General features: G+C 36.5%; 1 protein-coding gene across 2 annotated transcripts in view; it reads right to left on the reverse strand.

Annotated features, from left to right (window-relative positions):
* Positions 1–2,949: 2,949 nt before the first annotated feature.
* Positions 2,950–13,438, reverse strand: part of BMP5 (bone morphogenetic protein 5) — a 53,264-nt gene continuing 42,775 nt past the window's right edge. For both annotated transcript variants that reach the window (XM_042895152.1, XM_042895151.1), the window contains 3 exons: positions 10,163–10,239; positions 8,644–8,754; positions 2,950–5,152 (listed from right to left, as the gene is read on the reverse strand). In XM_042895152.1, the coding sequence (XP_042751086.1) occupies positions 5,003–5,152; positions 8,644–8,754; positions 10,163–10,239 (338 nt within the window). In that variant the 3' untranslated portion in view covers positions 2,950–5,002. The remainder of the gene's footprint in view (positions 5,153–8,643; positions 8,755–10,162; positions 10,240–13,438) is intronic.

Genomic DNA, 13,438 nt, shown 5'->3' on the forward strand with positions numbered 1-13,438 from the left:
TCCTCATGAAGCCTACAATCAGTGAAGGATCTGATCTTCAGGGACAGGACTGTGAAGTGTATCTGTCACTCCACAAGCAACGCTTAGAGCACTGGGACACTGAGATCTGATTGTCTCCACTATATTGCTTCTCCTCTGCTCTTATATCAGGCAAATGTCTGCACCTTTCTGTGCCTGCAAGGTAGGGATAATAGTAACATGTCTTTTATAAGGCATTAACATCTGCTAAAGCAATGGAAATATCTATTCGTATTAATAACAATAATTGATGGTGCCCATCTGGCAGCAAAAAAGTGCAGGAGCAGAGCACAAACCATTTAGCTGAAAATATAGCAGTCGGGAGAAGAGCCTGTGTCATGTGTTGTAAATATGGAAAACAGAATACAAAAGGTTCATTTAATTCATATGAGATTACCAATTCCTCATGTACCATGTTTGGTGCTGATTTATTTGAATTAAGATGGCAAGAAAACGTACTCTCACTGCTTTTTGTTGGATTTTTACTTTAGTTTTCTTTTGTTTTTAATCAAGCTCTTGCTCAAGCCATGTGAGCAAGTATCCAATAACACACTGTAAATCACAGTTTGTAACTTCTCAGAGTGCAGATGAGATAGCAACAGATAATGCTGAATAATTCACATGTGGCCCGTTCGTCATTCAAGCACCAGATGTCAGATTCTCTAAATGCGCAGATGAATGTGCGAGCAGAACAGCTGGTAGAGACTGCAAAGAGCATGATTTTAAAGTCTTTGTTGTTAGTAGCCCTTGGTTAATACTGAAACAGTTCAGAATTTTATGAGTAGAAACCTAAGACTTTTTCTACCATCTTTAGAGTCATCTTTAAGTCAAAGTCAATTTACAGAGAAGTTGGTGGAAGCTTCAGCAGACAAAGTGAGAGAAAAAAATGGAACAGAAAAATATGCAGTCAACAATCTAGGCAAATGCTTTTCCGGTAAATGGTTGAGAAAAGGGAAGTGCCTGACCTCCCACGATGATAAAAACCAGCAATTTCACAATGCAGTGGTATTTGAAAAGTGTCAAAGATTATTTTCCTGCAGTTGCTCAGACAAGGCCTATATAGCACAGCCACTGTTCTTAACCTTCTTTGTGAAGAGATAGGTGAACTGTAACCCAAAAGTGCAATTTCTCTTTATTGTCCCTAAAAAAAGACATGGTTGCAGTGTCTAGACTACAGATGTAACTCAGAGCACCAGGTACATACTATTTAATACAGTGAAGCCCCGCATTGTCTGACGTTTGACTTCTGTCATAATACCAAGACAAAATGCTGACTTCTAGTCCTATAGGTACATGTAGCATGCAAAATAAACTGCTGCATGGGACTGGTTTCTTATTCTTGGACACATCTGAACTGCTCACATGGCTCCTTTATATTACCTGCCTAATCACTCAACACAAACACAAATTTATCTAAAAATGTAAATAGGCCCTGCAGAAAGTAGAGTCATAGGTTTGGAAGGATTGGAAGGAACATGTCAGTCAGGATTAACATTCAGAGATATGCGACAGAACAACAACAGAACAGAGCAAGAACATCCTTTTTGCTCGCAGACATCCATGCCAATGCTTGTTGGAGGTATCTTTAGCTGAGTTTCACAGTGATTGGATGTGCTGCTATGTTGTTACCAGTTGGCTTTATATGAATTTAATTTTCACCTTCATCTTGCATTAGAAGGGCAAATGCAATCTGAAAAAGCATGTTTTTGACTACCAGCAAGTCTTTCCCACCTGTTCCCTGATTAATTACAGGTTTTTACTTGGCCAAAATCAGAAATACTTGACACTATGAATACTTTGTTGAAATGGACATCCAGACAGAGATGCCCATCAAATTCTAAACTGAAGGCAGACTGTTATGTGGTTCACAGCGTAGCACACCAGAGAATTTACAAATGCTCTGCATTTCAGTCACGCAGAGCTCACCTTGTCTTCATCAGGTCTCACAGGACTATGCACTTTGAAAGGAAAATTAAATAATTGCTGCTGGAATGATCTTTCAGCTTTGACTTCTACGAGTCGAATTCTTCTATGCCATAGAAATTATCACTGGTATCATCCTATAAACATTTGCTTTTAGCCAACAATATACAGCTATAGTACTAACACTACGAGTAAGTTGAAAATGCAGACGTTCAGGCCCATAACGAAACACCGATTTTGTACAGTTTACTCTATTTTTTGTTTTTTAACTCTTTAGACTCTTCCCAGTTGTTCAGGATCCAGAAAATTTAAGTAACTTTAAAAAGGATGAAAGTCTCAAGTGTCCTAAATGAAAATGGAAATAGGTCCAGATTATATATATGATAATATGATTATATTACCATACTATATATATATAATATATATTATATATGATTATATATATGATAATTTAAAACATTGACATACACATTCTATGTATACTTATATGTGTATATGTTATGTATAAATATATATAAAATCAGAGATATTTGATAGGACCTAGCAAAAGAACAGAAAGCCCTGTACAGTAGTTTTGGAGAAGGGATAACCTGAACCAGCTTATATGAAAGTATGCATATATAGCCTTATTCAGAGCATGCAGAGAGTGTGGTGCCAATATCCTTCCTTTCAAACAGAGGAATGATTAGTTAGGTATTTAAGGAGATTTTAAAAAATATTTCTGCATTTCTAGTATATTTTGAATGGAGTGCGAGCAGTTTGGAGGTATGAATTCAAGGTGTGATATTTATTAATAGAGTAGATGGTTCAACCAGCTGCAGCTTAAAAAAATACAGGACATATCAGAAGACATAACAAAAGTCATTTTGCAAAATGTCTGTAATAAAAATGAACTGTAAAAAAATCTATGAATAACTAAGCAATCTCTTGCTTTTAGCTTTAAAATAATGTATGAAGTAGGTGTCACTTTGCCATGTGTCTGAGAAGCAAAATCACAGCAGAACAAAGTAGTATTACAGGTTTATTATGTCTCAAAATATAGAAATATATTCCAACAGCATATTTTATAGAATAATATAACAATAATCTTCCGTTTCTTATTCTCAAAATGGTACACCATTATTTAAAAATATATTACTTAATGTACCCAAAATGGAGGTTTCATCAAATTCTATTTAGAAAAAAACCAACTTCTAAAAAGCATATCCTCCTGCCCAATTTATACAGCAACCTGAAATTTTTTTGAAAATAACTTGGTAATTTAACTTTATTTTTATTTAGCTGTTCCAAATTGGTAATTCAGTTGGAGACATAATAATTTGATATAAATCATTGTGCATGAACCACAACTAAGCATAGATATTGGTAATGTATGTATAAAGTAGAACTGGAAGCGTAAAATGGAATTGTTCCTATTAAAGAGATAGAGCTCTGAAGACAGAAATCAGAACTATTCATTTTTCAAAAACCTGTGTGTATGCATAACAAGATGTATGTAATACTCCAGTAGCAAGATAAAATAAATTAGTTTTTGCAAAAAAGACAGCTGCACATTCGCATGCATACACAGTCACACACACATGCTGATTTATCAGTCTGTCATAATCTGAGTTTTCTGAAATGTGCCTTAAATAACCACTGAAGTCATCATCTACATGAATAGATTGTCTAAGGAGAGACTTGTATGTACTATTCACTTGTTAACAGCACTCTGAGAACTGTTAAAAAGCATTTTCAATCAAGGTAGTTCAAGATAAAAGCATACTGTGGTTAGCCATTTAATAAAGAGAAAAGAGTTTCAATATTCTCATTTTCATAATTCTAGAACAAGGAGGTGTCCAAAGTTTTTAAATGTGTTCAATTCAAAATAAGCACATGGGTGCTGGTTGTGAGAATGGTAATGTTACCATTATAAATTGTGCAATTCATGACCACAGGATTTTATTCGAGGCCAAAAATGTAGGGAAATGAAAAAATATATGTATGCATTTAAGAAATCTCAAAGTTATAAAAATTGATGCTAAGAAGAGGAAAGATATCCAATCTTAGTCTCATTATTTAAATCAAACCTACTAGGAAAGAAGATGGGACTGACCATGGGCTGCAAATTACTTATGAATGGTATTTTTCATCTTTCCACGTGAACAGCCATCATCCCAGACAAGTATATGGTAACTTCACCTGTGTGGCAGTACAGCTTGTGTGGGTTTTTGTTTGATTTCACCTTGTGCTATTATTATAAAAATATTTGCCTCGGTAGCATGCTGTGATGGATAATGGACTAATGTGAATTGAGGTAAGAACGTTGTAGGTCGATGTTTAGTGTTAACTTGGAAGGTCAGATCTAGAGGCTAGAGTCTGTCTGCAGAATTCCCAAAGTTCTGATCCTTTTGCAAACCCTGCAGCCCACAGGCCCAGAAGTAGCACGCTCCTTCAGTTACACTCATCTCGTTAAAGAAAATAGTTACATGTGCAATCTCTTCACTTCTATTTTCTATCTACTATTTATTTACTTTAACACTGTTCAACATTTCACTTTTTCTAATGGAGCAGAACTTCTAAAAGAAAAAAATATGTTTGGCCAAGCAGTCATGTTTATTTTTTATTCTGTGCCTTTTTCTAAATAAATATCCCTCCACAGTTTTCATTGGCACAATATGACCAAACGTATTTCAGTTCTTTAAACAATATGAAGCAGCTACAGAAGTTCCGGAGTTACTAACTTTAAAAAAAAATCTATACAAAGGTTTTACTTTAATGTATGGAAATGGAATTACTTATGTTCCAGTATGTTCAATTAAAAAAAAAATTAGTTTCTGAAGTTCTACCGCTTAGTAAGGTGACCCATAAAATAAATGATTTTGAAATTTTGCTCATACAAAAGAAACTATATACTTTTAAATAAATAAAAGCTGCTATATACATTATACTGTACATTTAAATGAGAGATGACATGAAATGGAATAAATTTAGAACTGCCTTCCCATCAGCAAGGCCTATATCTTGACTTTATTACAATTCTGAACAAACCCCTCTGCTTTAGATTATTACTTTTTTCATCCTAGTGGCAGCCACATGAACGCACCACCATATTCCTGTATTTCTTTAAAATAACGTTGGAACTGTCATCAAAGTAGAGCACGGAGATGGCATTCAGTTTTGTTGGTGCACAGCATGGCTTTGGTACATGATCAGGGAACATCAAATGAACCTGAAAGACACAGAAATACACAGCTCATGTATCAAAAAGGGAAACGTCAGATCAAGACATGTCTTTGCAATTCACTGCTGCGGTTGCAGATTTTCCTCAGTTAGCAACTTTAAAGCAGAGCTTACCTCCAGAATGTTGCTCTGATTTCAGTCCTGCAGGCAGTGTTATACAATAATAGCAGATGGAGAGTTAAGGGAGAAGAAGCAGCCAAGATACAAAGTTGGTTTTCAGATGAAATTTAGAAAAGAGCTGAAGTTAGGCTGCAGTTTGGGAAAACGCATATGTTAGTATCATCTCTGTTGAGGACGATGCTTTACATGAAGCACATGCTCATGTCCCTTGTCTCACCAAGACACCAGCATGTGCTAAAATGCTTTCTTGCATAGAGTCTCAGCATGGAGGAAAGATGTGGCAGAAAGCAAATGGCTCATACTGAAAAACTGTTTTCAGTCTATGAAAGAGTAAGATGTGCATTTTCTGACAGCATGAGTGCATTTTAAGGTCTTATCTAGGTATCTGTGCATCCAGCTCTACTTCTACTGAAGTCGAAATGAATCTGTAAGTTGAGTGCCAGCTGGACAGGAAGTTTGGGGAAAGGACCAAGACAGAGAAAGCTTTCTGTATACTAGGCCGAAATATATCAATGAAAGGTTAAAGAGAAGAAAAACAGTTTTGAACAGCATCCCAGAACGAACAAGATCTAGTGGAAATATCTGAAAATGGGGGAAGTTCTTTGTGCTTGAAAGAAGGTTGGATGCAATATTCTGCACATGCTGAAGACTTGGAAACTGTGGAGGCCAGAAAGAAGGGAGTTGTAATAGAGAGGGCAAGAGATTATTAAGGCATGGATGAAGACTTCAGCAGTAATAGGTTTCATTTGTATGTTAAGTCTTTGTAAATCTGTTAGAGCCATCTGTCTTGCAGTGATATAAGCCCCGAGTCTTTGCCAGACAACAGAGAAAAGTCTATCAGGAAACGATTTTTACATAACTGTTACCATGAGAAGGTCTTTTGAAATGAGCAATAATAAATCCTGAAGAAACAGTTTAGAAAGGGTTTAGACACACATTTAAAAACAGTTTAACAAATGAATAGCAAAGCAACCAAAGAAAAGAATGACTGTGCCATGTCTGGACAGATGTTTGCCCCACAACAACTTCTGGTTCCACCAGCTCCTGCCTCATCAGCTCCGATGCCCTGCAGCCCCTCACAACAGTGAGCACAGCATGGCGAAGAGGGAGCATCTGTACAAAGGGTAGAATTTCAAAAGGCTGGAAGACAGTGTGAGTCTATCTGCAGATGCCCTGAACTGAATGATCATGAGATCATTCCTATGTCAACAAATTTCAGAGGTTGACTGGAGAAGAAAGATAATATAATTCATTAAATACAGCCTTTCGTGTATTTATATGTATCTGTATGTTCTGTCTACCTAAGTTCAACCTCAGAAAAAGAGAAAGGTACTTGCCCAACATTTCTCCTATGCTTGTTACAAAAGAAAAAAAAAGAGTAAAGTTTGGAGGAGTACCAAGGAACGATCACTTCCCCAGCCCCAAAGAGTGGGCTTTTTTAGAATGGTGTAATCAGTATGACTGAGAGATGATTACATTTGGATGAGGGTGGGGTATATGAATAATTGTTTCTCAAGCCATCCCCATGTGCACACCTTGTGTAAATCTGAATTGTGCATAATTTAAACCATAAAGCATTCAACTACTGTTATCTCATCTAATTTATGTGCAGTTAAAATTTAATTAGCTTCTTGATTTTTTGGCTGCACAACTGGACGCATGTACAGTACATGCAGAGGGAGACAAATCCAGAAAGGCCATAAAAATGAGAGAAAATCTAAGTATCCAATTTTTAATAAGTGGACAATCTACAAAAATTTCTTAAACATAGGAAATTAATCATTTTTTGAAAGGGTAGACACACAACAGAAAATAGCACGGAGCCATTTCTTTATTTAACGGCCCATAATTGTAGCAGGGAACTCTAAGTTGAGGATCTCAGTGTTATTGGTAATTTTTCTGGGCCATGTTTACATAATGATAAACTTTTGCTTTGCTGACCTATTTATTTTCAGTTCAAGACTGCATGGATTCTGTTCCTTATCATCTCCTAGGCACACTGCTATATTCCTGGCCAAGTAGCATTTGCTGTTCCCCTTCACCTGAACCTCCTACCACAAGTTTGTGTATTCCCAGCCTCTGACTTTTCTTTTTGTCCATCCTGCTGGCTTCAGTTCTGGGGTAGAGAAATAAGAGTTATACTGGTGTCTGGGCTTGGGGAAGGTATATAAATGAGAAGTTGTATGGAAAGGGATGGGTCTCAGCACATGGTGAGTTTCTAAAAATATCCCTTTCAAGTAACATAGCAATTCTCAGAAGCAAAGTTTTTTCTATCAGAAAGAATTGGGGAAAACCAAAATTTCTCTTCATTTTCTTTTCTTTTTTTTTGGTTTTGCCTAGGAAGGTGATAGTTGAAAAGGCCTTTTCAGGCCTAGTTGTTCTGTTACTTTTTTTCAATCCAAATCAAAGAGCACAAAACCATGTTTCTGTAATTTCAGGCAAGTAAGTGCTTTGACATTTCTAGAAACTCACAGGAATAACAACCATTTTATCTTCTCATTTCATACTCCCTCTCCTTTCTTGTTTATTGTATCTATTCCTCCATTTCTTAATCAGTCTTTTAATACTAACAGTTTTCAGTTCAGCTGCCGCATTTGAAAAATCATGACCATTCATCAGACCTGCGGCACTGCATTCTAAAAGTCCTTCTGGATTTCTGGAGCTGCTGTGTTTACTGAAGTGTAGCTGAACACTTGTGGGCTGGAGGAGGCCTTGTGAGCTGATCCAACTAAGATCATCCTTTTGGCAACTGTGGTTGATGCACAGGACTAACATAAGAACTGGCAGAGGCAAAAAGCTGGCTGCAGTTCTTTTACATGTACCAGGCAGAGCAACAAATCCAAGCACACTTACTTATAAGTTGCATTTGTTAGCCAGGCATGACTGAACACAATTTCTTAAATGCAAATGCATCTGCTTGCAAAGCTTCACATTCAATTACATTTTAAGTTTTTTTGCCAACAGTTGACGACAGAGGTCCACAGAGTGGCCAAGTGTCAACATTTCTGGAAGGAATAGCATGTAGATGCTAACATGGAGCTTCAGTAAGCTGCAAAAAAAATAAAATAAAAAAAATCAGGGGAACCAGAGACCCCTTTTGGTTCCTGTCCACACAGTGCTTCAATAATAAGACATAATCTTCTCATGTATTATTGTTCTTTAAATTGAAGGGAAACCTATCACACAGGCCATTGTGGACAATTCATCTGTTCTCCTGTGTAATCATCAAGTCACATCTTTGAAATGGGTAATTTCATAGAAATAATGAAAATCCAGTGGTAGTAAACAGAGAGGAAGAGACAGGCCCTGTCTCAAGACACAAGTGCGAAACAGGGAAGTGTAACATAGGCAGAGACATACCAGTGTCTGAACAATGGCGTGGTTTGTTGCATTCATGTGGGCGTTGAGGGGAAAGGAACACTCTCCATCACAGTAAAATGCAGCATAGCCCTCTGGTGCAATAATCCAGTCCTAAAAATCACAACAAATAAATTCATTCAATTTTTTTTTTTTTTTTTTTTTTTTTTTTTCACGCAGAGAATGTAAAACTATATCAAACTAACTAAGGCTTGTCCAAGGACAAAATGAACTTCAGAACGTGGCATGTTAATATATTTTTGTTTGCCAAAAAAATAAAAGTATTTGCTTTCTTCCTGCAAAACTCCAATGAAAATTAAATTAAACTGAACTGAATACCAACCGATGAGGCTGTAAAGGGAATTAAAGGTCCAAACATATTTATTAGCATACATTTCTTCCCAGAAATAAATTATTTACTGCTTTTTTTTGAGCGTGTAATTACGTAGTTAACGTAATTAAAATGTGTTCTCTTTTTTCATCGTATTCAATACTATCAATTGTAATATTGCATGAGACTAAGGGTTACTAGAGATTACTCAGTTGAGTATCACTGAATCATTAATGTTGATAACATCTAGCAACACAGACTGTATAGGGAAAAGAACATTTGAAGGAAAATATATAAAAATGTTAACAAATCAATGTGTTTAGTTTGCTGAATTTCTCCTTTGCTAGGCAAAGGTAACGGATTTTCCATGGAAAGAAGGGAGATAATCTATTTCATGTTTTTGTTTTTTGTTTGTTTGTTTGTTTGTTTGTTTTTTATTCTATTCTGAGTCTCACAGATTAAATTCTATACAGCGTAACTTTGGATCTCCAACTGCAACTTCGAGTTTTTCAAGTATTTATTGTGGAAAAAAAAAGATTTTATTTTTTCTGTGACCACTTTGACTGACTTATCTGTGCACCTTGTATATCATGGGGCATACCAGAATTTCATGTTTCAGCAAAAAAAAGGAAAGAATTGGTGATACCTGAAAAAGACAGACAAAGCTGATTGACTCAGAAGCCTGAGCTCAAGTCAATATCACAAGCCTGCTCTGTCACCACAGACAGGATACTTATGCTCTGCAAACTTGTGAAAACACTATTCCTACTTCTTCAGGCTGCTGTCAGTATAAACATACTACAAAATTCAGAATTTGAGTTGAGACAAAAAACATCTAGACTGTTCTCTGTTTTCTTTTCCTCATAATAACTCTATTTCTGTCTTTGTAGCCCTCTACTAGAAATATCTTTTTTTCTTATTATTTTACAAAAGACAGATTTTTTCCTAGGAATTATGTCAATTTGGCTTTGGTGTTTTAAAGACCACTGAACAGTGATGTAAGTTCATATTGTCTATGGGTCCAAACCCAGTGAAATCCCTTTGACTCACAGAAGACTGGAGCATGGAAAATTTGAGGGCAAATTTCAAAAGTTCCTTTACTAACAACTGTGGAGATTTAGGTTTCATTTACTGCAGACCTATACAGATCATGAGTAATGATGATGAGTAATGAGTAATGAGTAACAGTACCTGCCATCCCAAATCTCGGAAACTGACGTAAAGTTCATGTTTCTTACATGCTTGCTTTTGCTCACTTGTGTTATAATCTACAGGAAGAAAATACAAAAATAAATATCTTTTTTAAAGAAATGTTGTTAGAAATGAAAAGTGATTGCTGTTTTTGAACTCCTGACTAACCCGTTCAAAGGAAAGTGACAACCATACTGTCAATTATACTCCTAAGGGTGATCATAAAGGCAAGGTAAAGTAGGATATTCAGAATCACTAATGTCAGCCTGATGCAATGTGCGCATACTGCAGGAATGAGACAATACTGGAAAGAGCAGGTTAATATGACTTATGCTTGCTTGCTAGCTAAGTAACAATTCTGATAATATCTGCACAGGTAGTTAAAGCAGTACACCAACAGCCTGATCCAGGGTATAATGAAGTCTTCTGCATGTTGGCACAGATTTAATCATGAGGTAAATAAAATAGCTCTGTCCAAAAGATAAGTCAACAGTGAAAAAAATGGCCCTCAATCAACAAAACTCGAAGTAGTCTGGTATTTAAATATTAGCATGTTTTGTACTCTTTTTTAAATCATATTTTCTGGAAACATCAATCAGTAAATGATCTGTAGTTTTAGATCTAATAATGTACATGAGTATAATCACAACTACTTTTTAAAGGTCTGAATGTTTCCAGGCAGTGAGAGATGTGTCAGGATTGAAGGACATGCAGAACCTACCACGTGTTCTTCTCCAGGACAACTTTAAGCTTTGAGAAAATGTTGTATTTTCTTCTGGGTAACAGGAAAAGAAGGTGGTGTGGTCATGCCTTCACCCTGGATGCTAATGCTCTAAACTGAGTGTCAATGAGATCTGTGAGGGAGCAGTATTTTCTGAATAGTTCTTAGCACTGAAAGACTTGAAGCTAGGATAGGACAGTCTTAGTTTAAAAGGGCTTGGAAAATTAAAGCAGAGAACTTTTTCACATAAAATGAAAAAAAAAAAAAAAAAAAAAAACGGTTTTAATTGTACCCTAGAATAATATGGAAGAGCTTTTGGTTGATTGGAGGAACTCCATAACATGCCACAGAAAATGGAGAAGAGAGAAGGAGGTTCTTCTAGAATTAGTTTTCAGATCCTTCAAGGTTCCTTACAGATTAATTGAATGAAAAGCTTACATATATGTTTAGAAATATTAGTAATTCCATTAATTAAAGCTCACAGTTAAGCACCATGAAGTCATAGGATTGGTAGGCTGTATAAAAGCTCCGTGATAATTTTCTGCTGTAAGATGGAATCAGTATATACTGAGCATTGCTGACAGTTATTTGCCTAATGTATAGTTAAAAACCTCCAACAGTGTGAGTTCTACAGCATCTGATATAACCTGTTATATTGCCTCACCATGCCTGCAGAAGATTTAAATGAGTTTTCTACAAATTTATCAGTTGCTTCCTGTCAGCTACCCTCATCTGTGCTATTGTCAATGCTCTGAATTCTTCTCAGTTTGTCTGTGTCTTTCTGAAGATGTGAAGGTCAATACTGGAGATGGTGCTACATGAAGTAAAATAATTATTTCCTGTGATTTCTGGATGATTTTCTAGTAGTAGACCACAGAATGGGATTTTTAAAGCAAAATCACACTGCCAAATGATCCATTTCAGATTTCTTCTTTTGAAGTACTGCTGGCTATTCTGCTGAATTTATGTACATCAATGAACAGATTAGGGTTGGGAATATTGATGAGATCTGTAAAAACCATGAGATCACAGAGCTAAATGTTCAAAAGAGATGATGAAGATCAACAAGAGTGTTGTAAACCTGGGCTTCAGAATAACAGGATAGGTTTCAGACTCAGAGGTCTTCTCAGTGTGATCTTTTGGGAAACTGAACTGGAGTCCTAAGGAGCTTGGTATGGCTGGCTGATCTGATCTGCCAGGAGAACCTCTGAGAAGCATCAGGTATGCAAGTCAAGCACAAAGTAGCACAAAGCTACTACCACTGAATAGTAAACTCCTGACTGAGCTCAAATTCACTTATTAAATAATTCTAATATCGATGTAGAATGAGAAATAACTGAGCATACCGGGAAAAGTAGTAGGAAAGCTAAAGCTTAGCTGGAGTTGAAACTTTGAAGAATATGAAGAGTAACAAGAAAGGCTTCTATAGGTATATTCAGAACAAGAGAAAAATTAAGAAAAATATAGATCCATTGCTCAACCATGCAGAGAACCTTGGTGATAAGGACTCAGAGCAGTTATGCTCCTCAGTGTCTTATTTACCTTGTTTTTTTAATAGCAAGATTTGCCTTCAGTAATCCCGAGTTCTTGAGCCTTGTGGCTGAAACTCTATCCACACAGTAAAATAGAGTTAGAAAGCATTTAAGCAAATCAAAAATATACAGGTCTATGTGAGCAGAAGGCGTGAGTTTAAGGGTGGAGAATGAGTTGATCAACATCATTGCAAAGTCACTCCCTGCCATTTTTGAGTGTTCATTATGACTGAGGAATATTTCTTATGATTCACAAATGGAAAATACCACACCCATCTTCAGGAAGAGTAATCAGCTTAACCTCAGTTTCTGTGAAATCTGTGGATCAAATCCTCCTGAAAGACTCGTCCAGGCATTATGGAGAACAGGAAGGGCTCCGAGGGCTAGTCGCAGCTGGGTATTTTTCCTCATAATAACCTCATAATAACTTTTGGAAAGTTTTTTTAAGAGGTCTCCCATAGTATTCTTACAGCCAAATTGATCAGAAGTGTTTTGGATAGGTAAAGAATATAATGGGTGGTAACTTGGCTGGATTGCTGGGCCAGAATGTTGTGATCAGTGGTATGAAGTCCAGCTGGCAGCTGGTTGCTAGGGATGTCCCTCAAGAACCAGTACTGGTGCCAATACTTTTAACTGTCTTTGTTAGCAACCTGGACAAAGGGACAGAGTGTGCTCTCAGCAAGTTCACAGAAGTTACCAGATCTGGGGGAGTCATCAGTCATCCAAATTACCAATAAAATGTTGGACTGAATCAGATCCAGAAGAGATTCAATGAGATATCATTAAAAATACCCATCCAAATTTAACTTCTATTAGTAAAATGCTATTTGAATATGATTTTCTTTCTTTTCTTTCTCTGTTCCTTTTCCTTCCTTCCTTCCTTCCTTCCTTCCTTCCTTCCTTCCTTCCTTCCTTCTTTCCTTCCTTCCTTCCTTCCTTCCTTCCTTCCTTCCTTCCTTCCTTCCTTCCTTCCTTCCTTCCTTCCTTCCTTCCTTCCTTCCTTTTCCTTCCTTTTCCTTCCTT

This window comes from Lagopus leucura, unplaced genomic scaffold (assembly GCF_019238085.1).
Source record: "Lagopus leucura isolate 7727_CA_CO unplaced genomic scaffold, USGS_WTPT01 Super-Scaffold_73, whole genome shotgun sequence".
Lineage (NCBI taxonomy): Eukaryota > Metazoa > Chordata > Aves > Galliformes > Phasianidae > Lagopus > Lagopus leucura.